General features: G+C 45.0%; 1 protein-coding gene across 1 annotated transcript in view; it reads left to right on the top strand.

Annotated features, from left to right (window-relative positions):
- Nucleotides 1-10972: 10972 nt before the first annotated feature.
- The window catches only part of DTWD2 (DTW motif tRNA-uridine aminocarboxypropyltransferase 2), a 110470-nt gene continuing 109554 nt past the window's right edge, over nt 10973-11888 (top strand). Inside the window, exon 1 of the mRNA XM_074931588.1 lies at nt 10973-11622. Coding sequence (XP_074787689.1) covers nt 10973-11622 — 650 coding nt within the window. The remainder of the gene's footprint in view (nt 11623-11888) is intronic.

Genomic DNA, 11888 nt, shown 5'->3' with positions numbered 1-11888 from the left:
CCTGTCCAGGTCTCTCTGCAGAGCCTCCCTACCCTCGAGCAGATCAACACTCCCACCCAACCTGGTGTCAGCTGCAAACTGACTGAGGGTGCACTCGATCCCCTCGTCCAGATCATCAATAAAGATGTTAAACAGGAGTGGCCCCAAAACCGAGCCCTGGGGGACACCACTCGTGACCGGCCGCCAATTGGATTTAACTCCGTTCACCACAACTCTTTGGGCCTGGCCATCCAGAGTTTTTTCCTCAGAAAAGCGTGTGCCCATCCAAGCCTCAAGCAGCCAGTTTTGCCGGGAGAATGCTGTGGGAAATGGTGTCAAAGGCCTTACTGAAGTCAAGGTAAACAACATCCACAGCCTTTCCCTCATCCAATAAGCAGGTCATCCTGTCATAGGAGGAGATCAGGTTTGTCAAGCAGGACCTGCCTTTCATAAACCCATGCTGACTGGGCCTGAGCATCTGGTTGTCCCGCATGTGTTGCATGATGGTGTTTAGGATGAGCTGCTCCATACTTCCTGGGCACCAAAGTCAAGCTGACAGGCCTGTAATTTCCCAGATCATCCTTCCGACCCTTCTTATAGATGGGCGTCACACTGGCCAATTCCCAATCTGTCGGGACCTCCCTGGTCAGCCAGGACTGCTGGAAAACAGCTTGGCGATGCCTAATTCAGGACAAAATCAGGTCATGGTCTTGAAAAGAAAATGATGTCAGTAGGCTCTTTCGGATTCACTACTACCACTGATTTCAAAGCTGGATCTGATTCTCCTGAGAACACAGTTCTTACTGGAGCATCTGCCCAACACCATGAGTGACCATTCTCCCTCTTACTGGACAATACTGTAAGATGCAAATATACACCTTAAATTCACAGCCAGGGTGTTCCTTAAGCAGGGAGCTCCCTTATAACAACCATATATCCCCCTGCATCTTGTGTCCTTATGCTATTTTTAATGATTTTGCTGGCTTGGCATCTACAGTGATATATAAAATAGACTTTCCCTCCTTCTTTGTCTTCCCTATCCCTCCTATGCAGCCTTATGACTAAAATTGTGTACATTATGTGCCTGAAGGAATGCATGTGGTGCCCGCATAGGGTTAGCCCTGTTTAGAAGTGTAAGCATACCCCCTAAATGCATTTAATCTCTGCACAGCTTGCTGTCCTTGCAGAGGCAATGTCAGGCAGAAACAGCCCCAGCATCCTTTTAAGAAAATCTCTGTTGTGACCTGTTGCAAGGTCAGAGGGGTTTTGTAGACTGCTAAAAGTCAGGCTGAGGTTTCAGATGAAAGACAATATAGATGCCATGCCCTTTTCTGGGGACTTCCCTAGGAAGTATGTTGCAGGGTCATTATGTCTACATTACAACAAGGTTTCTACTGTTGTAATTATTTTAGGCATTGATCTTGCTTACTAAATTATCTATCAAGAAGATGGTAGAGCTGCAGTAACACAAAACTATCTGCACTATCACAACTATTTATTGTGCAAAGCCACTCTATGAAACTATGTCTTTAGGTTATTTAGTTTTGTTCAAAGGCTTCCCTAGGCATTAAAACTTCTTGGGAGAAGAGATTCAGTCCAGTCTAAGGAAAAGAATTTGGTCAGGGTCCAGCAAAGCATTCAAATTAAGCTATTAAAAAGGAAACTGACTGCTCAGCAAAATAGAAAGATTTCTGTGGTGGTTTAGACCCTCCTGGGACCAGAGACCATGTTGCTGTTGTCTCTCCCCCACCCTCGGACTGGGCAAGGCTGGAAGTGAGGCACAAACCCCGGGGTTGAGATAAGGAAAGATTTAATACACAGTGTAACAAATAATAAACTGAACAACAACAATAGCAATAACAACAACAATAATCAGTAATAATAGTAAACAAGACAAAAGATATACAGAGAAATACCGCAAGGGACACACCCTGCCCGCCGCACGTGCTTCCCCAGACAAAAGCCACAGGAAACTGTTCCCGCGCTTGATGCATGGACCTGACGTCAGCACAGTATGAATAACCCGGCTAGCGCCCTCTCCCCACTGCTGGGGAAACAACCCTGTCCTAGCTGAACCAGGACAATTTCTAAAATAAATAAGGCAGTTTATTTTTACTCCATCTGATTTGCTAACTACCAGAAGAAAAAACATGTTTTGCCTGACCATAATTTTTAGTATGTAAAAAAACCCCCTTTGTAGGGGAAACAAATCCATGAACTTAACTTCCTTAAATGCCTGATATCATTAATGATATTGTTGGGATAACAAAAGACTAGTGAGTATATTGCCAGAGTAAGCTAAATGATTAGAAGCAAAGCAAAAAAAGAATCACAAAACCTAAGAGATAACTAAGGAGGACATTATTACATAATGCATCACTGCTACTGCTTTGTCTAAAAATTATTTGACTTGTTCATGTGCATCCATTTAACAATTCAGGCTCAACTATAAGAATAAAACTAAAGATATGGCTGTGACAGATGCAGTGTGTCTCAATGTGGAATACAGGGATAACAGTAATAGCAGCACATCGAGGATGCCTACACTGTTAGATACTGAGTAAGAGGACTGATTTGCTCTGTGACAGTGAGCAAGAAGTATCCAAGAAAAGTCCTGTTCAGGACCAGGTGGCACCCTGAATCGTTCCTCTTAATGCACTTGCCAGGACTTGTTAGTACAGAGGAGAAAATGATCTGCTGTGCTCTGTGCTTCACTGTCTAAGCCATAGTTTTGTTCAAAGTTCCTTCTGCTGGAAATATATGTATCATAAATTCACCTTTCTTTCCATACTGCATACTATTTTCTCTTCTCTTACTACACAGGATGAACTTTTTGATCCGTAAATGCCACTCTCTCACTTCACTGTGGTCTGTATTCAAACTAGTCTGGTCCTACAGCAGAGTGGCAGAGAGCCAGATACACTATTTAACACTAGTTTAGGGTTTGGTCTATAAATCCAGGACAATTGTTTTGCATGACTACACTTTGGAAGATGAGAGGTTTTCTGGCTTGCTGTATGCTTTCACATTTCTCAACAATTTTCTTAGGCAGTCTAGAGATGAAACTGTGAGATGCTCACGTTTTAGACTGATAGTGTTATTTTCTTCTTCTTTACAATAAATTTCAGCGGAATATCCTGTGCCATAGCTGTAATCTGAGACTTTTACTCCATTTGATTTAGACTTGTCTAGGACACTGTGTTTATGGAACCAGAAAAACAGATCCTATGGCATATATTGTGCATCTGTTCTGTGAAACTGACCAAATGAAGCACTGGCACGATGTTGATAAGCACATGGGCATGAGTGAAATTGCCCTGATATTCCCCCTCTACATCATCATGTTTTCCAATGACCAAAACCTCTTGGGTTTAAAGAGAGAGATTCTTCCTCTTTTCAGGGGTGCATTCTTGTAACCAAGAATAAATCTCACTAGTCATCTCTGTTGGTTGCATATACCACTCTGATAGAAGGAACAATGAACAAGCCAAACGTTATATTGCAAGACAGGCAGAGTTTTGACTTCTTTCATCCTTAAAGCTTTTTGCTCATTTCTTTGTTAAGACCAAAAGTATTGCAGGTACACTTATTGTGGGAGGTGAGTTAAAGAACAGAAAGTAGTTTTCTCACATGTGGAGCCTGTCTCATTTGACAACCTAGGATTTTTATTTTTAGATCTGATTTTAGGCAAGGAGTTTTAAATTAGCATGGAGTTGTCATTTATATATTACTGTAATGTGCTCCAGGTCATCAGAGTTGCAATCACAGACTGCAATTACAGGTTTAGTGATTATAATTACCTCTGTTATTAGCCCAGTATCATGAGTGAGGCCATGACACAATCAGAAGCCTTGTTACCAAACTTTCATATCAGTGCTGAAAGGACTGTGTTTAAAAATGTGTTTACATTTTATAAATGTTCACTATTTTCTTCTATAAAAGAAGTGAATGAAAGTGAATGATCTGTCACATGATGTATTTAATTTACCTCGGATGTTCAGTCTAAGCTGTTTCAAAAAGGGAGATGAGAATTGCATGTGACCTCATAAAATACTTTTCTGAAATTCCATGGGAGTTTCTTATGCAAAATGTGAGATCTACTTGCAATAGATAAAACCAAAAGCAACTGAGAAGGCAGTTAGTTTTTACAATCAAAACGAATCAGACTCATGAGCTGACTTTGGCAACTGAAATAGTACTTTTATGTATTTTTCCAGATTTTGTTCTCTTCCACATCTTTTGCAAGTAACCACTAACAGCAAAATAAAGAATCAAGGACACAGAGATTTGCTAAATCACGGAAACACAGCACTGTGTAATGTGGCACCCTGGCAAGGAGCACAGCCTGAGCAGCAGGCTGGCATGCTGCTTCACAGCACAGCAAGGCACAGACAAGGTGAATGCTGAAGCAGCATCAGAGCAACAAGAAAGGAAAAGTGGTGGCTCACAAAAGGAAGGGTGACAGAAAAAAATGCAATTGAAGCTGCATAAAGAGTTATTTTTAGCTGGCAATACTTGGATATTGTGAGAGACAAGAAACCAGGCCTGTGAGCAACTAAGACAAACAACCCGGGAAAGCAAAAGTTGAGGCTGATTGAAGAAATGCCTCAAACACTCGCAAGACAAAACTCTGAGTCAGAGGGTGCATTCTGTGGAGGCCAAAGCTGATAAGGCTGCCCGATGTAGCTGGGGGAGAGAGCCCTGTGGAGACAGGACGGCTCTCCTCTGGGGCACCTGGGCAAATTTCAAGGGCCATGTGTCCGGTGAATGAACTTTGCTTCCTTATCCACGAAATGCATATTAAAGTTAACACCCCTCAATATGCTAACGAGGGCTGTCATGATCATGCTAATGACATCATCCCATGAAACACCTTACCCCTCCCTGTACATGGGATACGTAGCTATGTGGGTCAACCTAGGGGACGGACCCAAGGAAAAGTGGGTATAAATCAAAGGGGAGAAGGAAGGACTCGCTCTCTCCCTCTCTGACCCCCTCTCCCTGCCCCCCCCCGGCCATCTGGAGAGAGCAGTGAAGCAAAGAAGACGGATGCCAGCAAAAAAGACGGCCGTTTCCTGGAACCCCCGGGATCAACACAGGAACCCAGACCGGTGATCTGTATTCCCCCGTTCCCTCTATCTCCCTCTTTTCCTTTTTCTATTAAGAAATGCAAAGCATATTATATTGCTCGCCACAACTTGCTCTGTACTTAGCCAATTATCATGTGTTCAATTAGTACACTGTAGGTAGTTAATAAATGCTTGAACTTGGAGACTTGTTGTCCGCTCCAATTGGGGATTTGAGAATCTGAGTCACTTGTCCCCCTTGTCGGAGCGGGACGTGACAGATATATTGCCATTTGCCTTTCCAGCAGGTTATGACTGTACACTGTTCAGGGCTGGCCCACACCGAGACAGCGACTGGGAACTGAGGCCAGCCACTGTGGACAGTAGCACACACTCAGGAAAGCAGTTTTTTCTTCCTGGAATTTACATTTTTACTGATCTTTTACTTTTGACTGACACTAGGGATCTGAATGGAAAGATGGGACTTTTTTCTCCTCCTCATTCCTCCTTCCAACATGCTTATGCCAGCCCTAGCGCCTGGCCAGCCACAGGGTAAACCGAGCTGGTCTATCTGAGAATAAACAAGAGAAAGAATCTTGCAGAGTGCTTCTGTTAGCACCAGGGGAGGGTGGGAAGAAAGGCAAGATCATCACCTTCAGCAGCAGTGATGATTTATGTACCCCTTCAAATTATTTGTCACATTTAGAGACATGCTGTGACTTTTTTTGCTAAATATATGTAGGCTTGAACAACATGCTCAGTTGAGCTTGATGGAAATTGGCTGGAGGCAGCCTGCAGCAGCATCGTCTAACACCTGCTACACTGCTAACACTCACCAGTTTCTGGGCCAGAACAAGTAAACATTATTTTCTGAGAACTCAATATGTGCATGTTTCTTGACAGTTCTTGTTAGGAGAAGGGATAACCAATCCACCATTAGAAATGAGTACCTTATCAGGCACAAATGCCTTCAGAGCCATTGGCGTCTCCCCACCAAATGCAGAATGCCAGACTTACAAGAGCAGGTAGACTGCAAACAGCCATGCAAGTACTGCAGTATGTAATAAATTCATTTGGAGTAGTTTTTTTAATTAGTACATTTTATAGTAACAAATACAACTGAAATGCTCAAAAACTGCCTCTCAATAATATCTGCTGGCATAATTGTATCTATGCCAGAGGCTTTGGGCTCTGCTAGTACACCTATGTTAGATAAAATGTATTTGCAAGTGATGAAGGATGCCTGCAGAAGTATGTAGTTGCAGACCAGTCTTCAGCCTCCTAAGGGATTCTTTCCTCACAATGTGACTAAACTATCTAAGCCACTTAGACTAACCTGGGTGATACTTCAAAAGCAAAGTTGCAGTCTGTATCGATATTTGTCTTGTGCCAGTACTTTTCATCTTCTTGGAATAAAAATCCTACAGTGTAAATACCTTTATCTTAGTTGAAATGCCTTCTGAAAAAAGTTTCAGTGTTGTAAGACTTAGTGAAGAAATACGGTTCTACTCGTAACATGTGTATTACTTTTTCAGTATGGCAGGTAATTATCTGTAAGTGAAAGGGAGGAGAAAGAACACTTCTGCTGGTATTAACAGCATGACAAAACATGCACACCAGCAGTTTTGTGATGTAGCAGTTAACGTGCAAAGTCACACCCTCATTATTTCGTGGTAACTCATTTGTGCAGTTATAACCAAAAATGAAAGCGTATATACAGGAGTTATGAGATAGCTGGGATGGAATAGTTACTTTAAGCTATTTCCTCACGTGGAAATAGTTCTTAACGGTGCTTCCTTCCAGGGTATCTCCAGGCTGGAGAAAAAAAGTTTTAATAGATGAACATTATTATCCCCGAAATCCTGCGATTCTGAAAATGTTATGGAAAGTATCCTTCTTTCAGCAAACACTGTAGAGGAGAGGTGATAAAGAGCTATAGTTAGGTCTGCAGAAGAATTTTCATCAGATGGAATAAAGGCAGAATCACTATTGCAAAGCATTTTGGATATGATTGCACAAATTTTAGTTCTTAAGTCAACAGAAAAAAATGCAGATGAAGATTAAGCAAGAAGCAGGATGTTTCTGTCGCTGATGATGTTTCTCTAGTTTAAAGGACATTTTCAAACAATCAGTAGTGACTAAAATATCTGAAATTAATTCTGTATTTTTCAAGTCACTTGCTGTCAGTTTTTACAAAGCAGTGAGTGATCACAAATGACAGACAAATCCAAAGACTTTAAACACAACAGGTAATGTCTGAAGACCACAGGTTCAACAGATTAGGAGACAACATTATGCATTGTACATCATTACAGTGTTCTTACCATGCAATCAGTTTTTCAGTACTGGATGGCTAAATCCTTTTCACTGTTTTTTGGGTGTTGTTTTGTTTTGTTTGGTTTGGTTTTTTCTTATCTGCAATACTTAGCTGCCAAGGCAAACAAGTAAAATAGGATGTTTTCTCCCAGCTTTTGTGTCGTAAATTGATTATAGCATGGCACCTTCTAGAACAGTCACAGACAGCTTTTGCCCTTGAGCCTCACAGCATCTCTATACATGTCAAAAAATACAGCACCTTCAGCAGTAGTCACCAAGTTCTTGGTAGGAGGCTGGAACTGTATTATTCTGTCCAGCTACTTTGTCTTACTAAACCATTCTTTTTGCTTCAAAAAGGCCCACCTCAGGAAACAAGTGGGCTGGCAAACCAGCTCAGTGCATGCCAGTGTGAAACAAAGCAAGCTCTTCCCCAGAACTCACCAGTTCCTGATTTTGAGTTCAGGCACCCCCAAACTTGTCCCGCACAGAGCTCTACTGCCACCCATAATGCTATTTACCAATATTGTTCATGAACCCCTTTATCTAATATACTGGTTTCTATATGGGCATGGAAGCTTCTGTTCACACACATTGACAGCTTAGGTGATTTGTTAATACCATTCTTCTCTACAAATAGCAAGATGTCTGTCTGTTTTCTGTTGTAAGGAATTGAGTCAGAAATACAGAATAACAAACAAAACCATCATCTCTTCTTTTTCATAGCAGCCTTTGTATGAACATCTCCCAGCTCACCTGTCTCCAACCTTGTTTCCCCCTGGCTCACAGTCAGTGCTAGTCAGTTCTCCAGGTTCACTTGATGTGTGTCGAGACAGCAACTTAGCCTGTCATGGCTTCCAAGCTCCTACCTCCAACTCCACATATGCAGCCCACACCTCATGCTGACACCAGTGACTGCACAGTTAGCCTGTCCACGCACTTCATCCAGCTTAACTGTCGGGTTTTGAATCAATCCCCTGAATGTATGGCCAAGTATGGAGGGGACAGGAAAGCAGAACCACAACTGGCCTGAATTCAAATTTGTGAACTGCCATGAAAGCACATTCTGAATGGGGATACGGCTTTTGCAAAACAAGATCATAAATCCTACAGGATTTCAAATTGCTTAAGTTGGTATTTGAAACCATGAGTCAAGCCAAGGAGTAGAAACATGGCACTTTTTGAATTAAACTGGCTAAAGCTGCTGGGGAACTACACCTGCCATTTGAATATACTTGTTTGAGAACTGCCAGCCTGACAGCTGCTTCACATGTCTTAAAACAAGTATATATTAAATTTGAACTTCTCAGTGTGGGAGGGAAGACACACTTTTCTGGGTACATGACTTTTAACAGCAAGAAGTCTAACCTGTTCTTAATAAGAGCTAATTCTAGAATAAAAGAGAAATGCTTTGTGTCAGGATGCAGAAGAGACTGGATGTGTAGAAGAACGGTACTTTCCATAAAATTTAATGGACTTTCCATACTACAGTGAGTCTACAGCTAGTCACTACACACATGATCATTCATGATCCCAGAAAAGGAACAGTGCAGTACATCAAACAGCATTAAATGCAAGCAAAAATCTTCCAGTCACGCCATCATTTAAGTCTGTAAATTTACAAATTGCAAACACCAGTCCAAAGAGATGCTGTTTCTCAGTTTTCTAATATGGTGTTGGAAGTGTTAATTTGGATTTAAGTAGGCACATCAAATACTCAAAGTAATCATGCATTAAATAGGTAGTGTCGACATATCTACCTATTAGCCTGCAAAAGACTGATTATCAAGATCTGCAACAGAACTATTTTACTTTTTGCCTCAATCTTCAATACTCAGTTCTCCTCTTAAACTTGTTCTGTTGAACATTTAAGACTTTTTGGCCTAGAAATCATGCTTCCAGGTTTTTTAAATGAGAATTTTGTGTCAGATTTATAGTCTGCTGGCCTGTAGTCAGATAGGTTGCTGCTCTGTTAAGCTGTGGAACAACAGACATATAGCAAACACTAGCTCTGTTCCAAAAAAACACTGGGGTTGAGCTGGCTTTTAAACCCTTCTGCTTTTGTTGGTAGTCCAGACAGCAACGTTCTGATAACAGGAACCCTCTATCTTCAAGCCTACATTTTAGTCACGGGCAGTTGTGCCAACATTTTCCTTCAGTTGAAACTGTTCATTTTGCTCTTCAGATGCATATATACAGAGAAAGGCTGCAGCACTCCCCCTGTGTTTACCCTCTAGGTATTCTATTCCTTGCTATATCTGCTTATTCCCTTCATGTCATGTTATTCTTACATTTATTTTAGGCATCTATCTGCAGATCAAATTTCTTCTTCTGAGTAGTCAGACCAGAATGGTCTACCCTGCTTTACTTTTAAGGTTATGACTGAAGCTGATTACTGTTACCAGACCAGTTAAAACCTCACTCTCATGGGAAGCTGTGAAGGCATACCCAGGTTCCTGCCAGTAACACTGCAATAGGAACTCTCTCTTCAGTAACACAGAAGCAGGAAGGTGTCTCTGGACTAAATCATCAATACTCCTTCTCCTGTCCAGTGCAACTGTGTTACTTCTAATAATCAACCTAAGTAAGCTCTGTCTAGTTTATACCAACACACCCTGTGACAAGGCTTTCAGCTCAGCTGAAATGGTTCCTCCCTCTCTATTGGATCCCCTATCCTAAATTAGGTGACCTATAATACCAGCAATAAGTAACTTTATAATTCAAAATTTGCATAGTGGCATTCTACTCTTCCTTACTTTTTTTTTTTTTTTTTTAAGATTTTCATTTACACTGAGTAATTTTACAGCCAGCTTCATAATCACCAGTCTGTGATTTTTGTCTTGTGAGTAAAATGCATTCTAACAGCTACACAAGAAAATGAATTCAGCTGTAGCTTGAGTTACCGATACAAAACTACATTATGAACCCACAAAATCTAAAAGCAAAACCATCTTAATATTGTACATGTATCTAGTCCCAGCAGGTCTAAATTACATCAATTGGCTCTGAAGATTGTATGTAATTGTTCTACATTTTATTTTGGTTGCAGAAAATGGGAAGTAACACGACCAGCCAAGTCATCTGTAGTTGCTAATTTCAGGAGAGGATCTCCGTGTGGAGATCCTCTAGTTAGTTTATTTCAGTGTATTTCTAAAGCAAACCTTTCATTTCACTGTATAACTGACTCCAATATATTATTATCATATCTGACTTAATGAGCAGAATATAACCTGCATGTAAATCCTGGTCTGTATCTACAGTTTCTTCTCTTTAAGGCACTAACAGAGGCTGGAAAAGACACTCGGAGCTCATCTGTTACTGTACCACCCTCCGAGCACAGCTTGTGCTGCAGCCTCGCTCCGACTGTGAACTCGAGTGTACCTACAAAAATGGGAAGGCCCAAACGTCTACCCTGAAGTGGCCCCGATGCCGTCCCGCTGCCTTCTGCCCGCCCCAGTCCCGGTGCTGCTCGGACGGGCCGAGAGCCACAGGCTAAGCTGCAATTGGAGCCGAAGGCGACGCCGCGGGTGGCAGCGCTCGTCGCCGGGCAGGGGCAGCGCGGCGGGCAAGGCCGAAGCCAGCCGGGCGCAGTCAGGCTCAGCTCCGCCGCTGCGATGGACGCACTGTCAGCGCCGCTCTCGCCGCCTGCAGGTGCCGACACCCTTCCGGGTCGGGTCAGGGCCGGCGCCGGCGGCTTCCGGGGAGGCAGCGGGAGGGGGCCGAGCGGGGAGAGCCGGCGCCCCCTGCTGCCCGCGGCGCCCCCTGCTGCCCGCGGCGCCCCCTGCTGCCCGCGGCGCCCCCTGCTGCCCGCGGCGCCCCCTGCTGCCCGCGGCGCCCCCTGCTGCCCGCGGCGCCCCCTGCTGCCCGCGGCGCCCCCTGCTGCCCGCGGCGCCCCCTGCTGCCCGCGGCGCCCCCTGCTGCCCGCGGCGCCCCGCCAGCCGCCGGGTGAAAGGCTCCCCGCGCCCCTATTGGACGAGACCCGCGAAGGGGCGGGGCGCCTCGCGGGAACGGCGGCTTTTCCTGCTCGCCCGCGCCCTCTGGCGGTGGCCGGTGCCGCCCGCCGTGCAGGCATGGAGCGGGGTGGCACGGCGACGGCGGCCCCGGCCCCGGCCCCGGCCCCGGCCCCGGCCCCGGCCCCGGCCCCGGCCCCGGCCCCGGCCCCGGCCCCGGCCCCGGCCCCGGCCGAGGAGGGCGAAGGCTGCGCGGGCCTGTGGGAGCTGCCGGTGGAGCGCTGCGAGAGGCGGCCGGAATGCGGGCGCTGCAGGTGAGGCGCGGGGCAGGGCCCTGGAGAAGCCGCGGCGCTGGCGGGCCCGGCCGGCCCTAGCCCCGCCCCGGCCTTTGGGAGGCTGCGCTGAGGGCCTGGGGCGGTGCGTCGTGGTGGCGGGGGGCGGCGGGCGGTGCAGCTCGGGGGAAGCGGCGTTTGGTTACTTAGCAACTGGGCCCGGTTACTTAGCAGGGAAGAAGTCGCCCTCACGGCGACCACCGCTGACCGCCCCCCCCCCCCCCCCCCCCCCCCCCCGCCGCCTGTAA

This window comes from Athene noctua, chromosome Z (assembly GCF_965140245.1).
Source record: "Athene noctua chromosome Z, bAthNoc1.hap1.1, whole genome shotgun sequence".
In the NCBI taxonomy this organism is placed as follows: Eukaryota; Metazoa; Chordata; class Aves; order Strigiformes; family Strigidae; genus Athene; species Athene noctua.
Note: the sequence above shows the minus strand (reverse complement) of the source record. Positions and strands in the feature narration are given on the sequence as shown.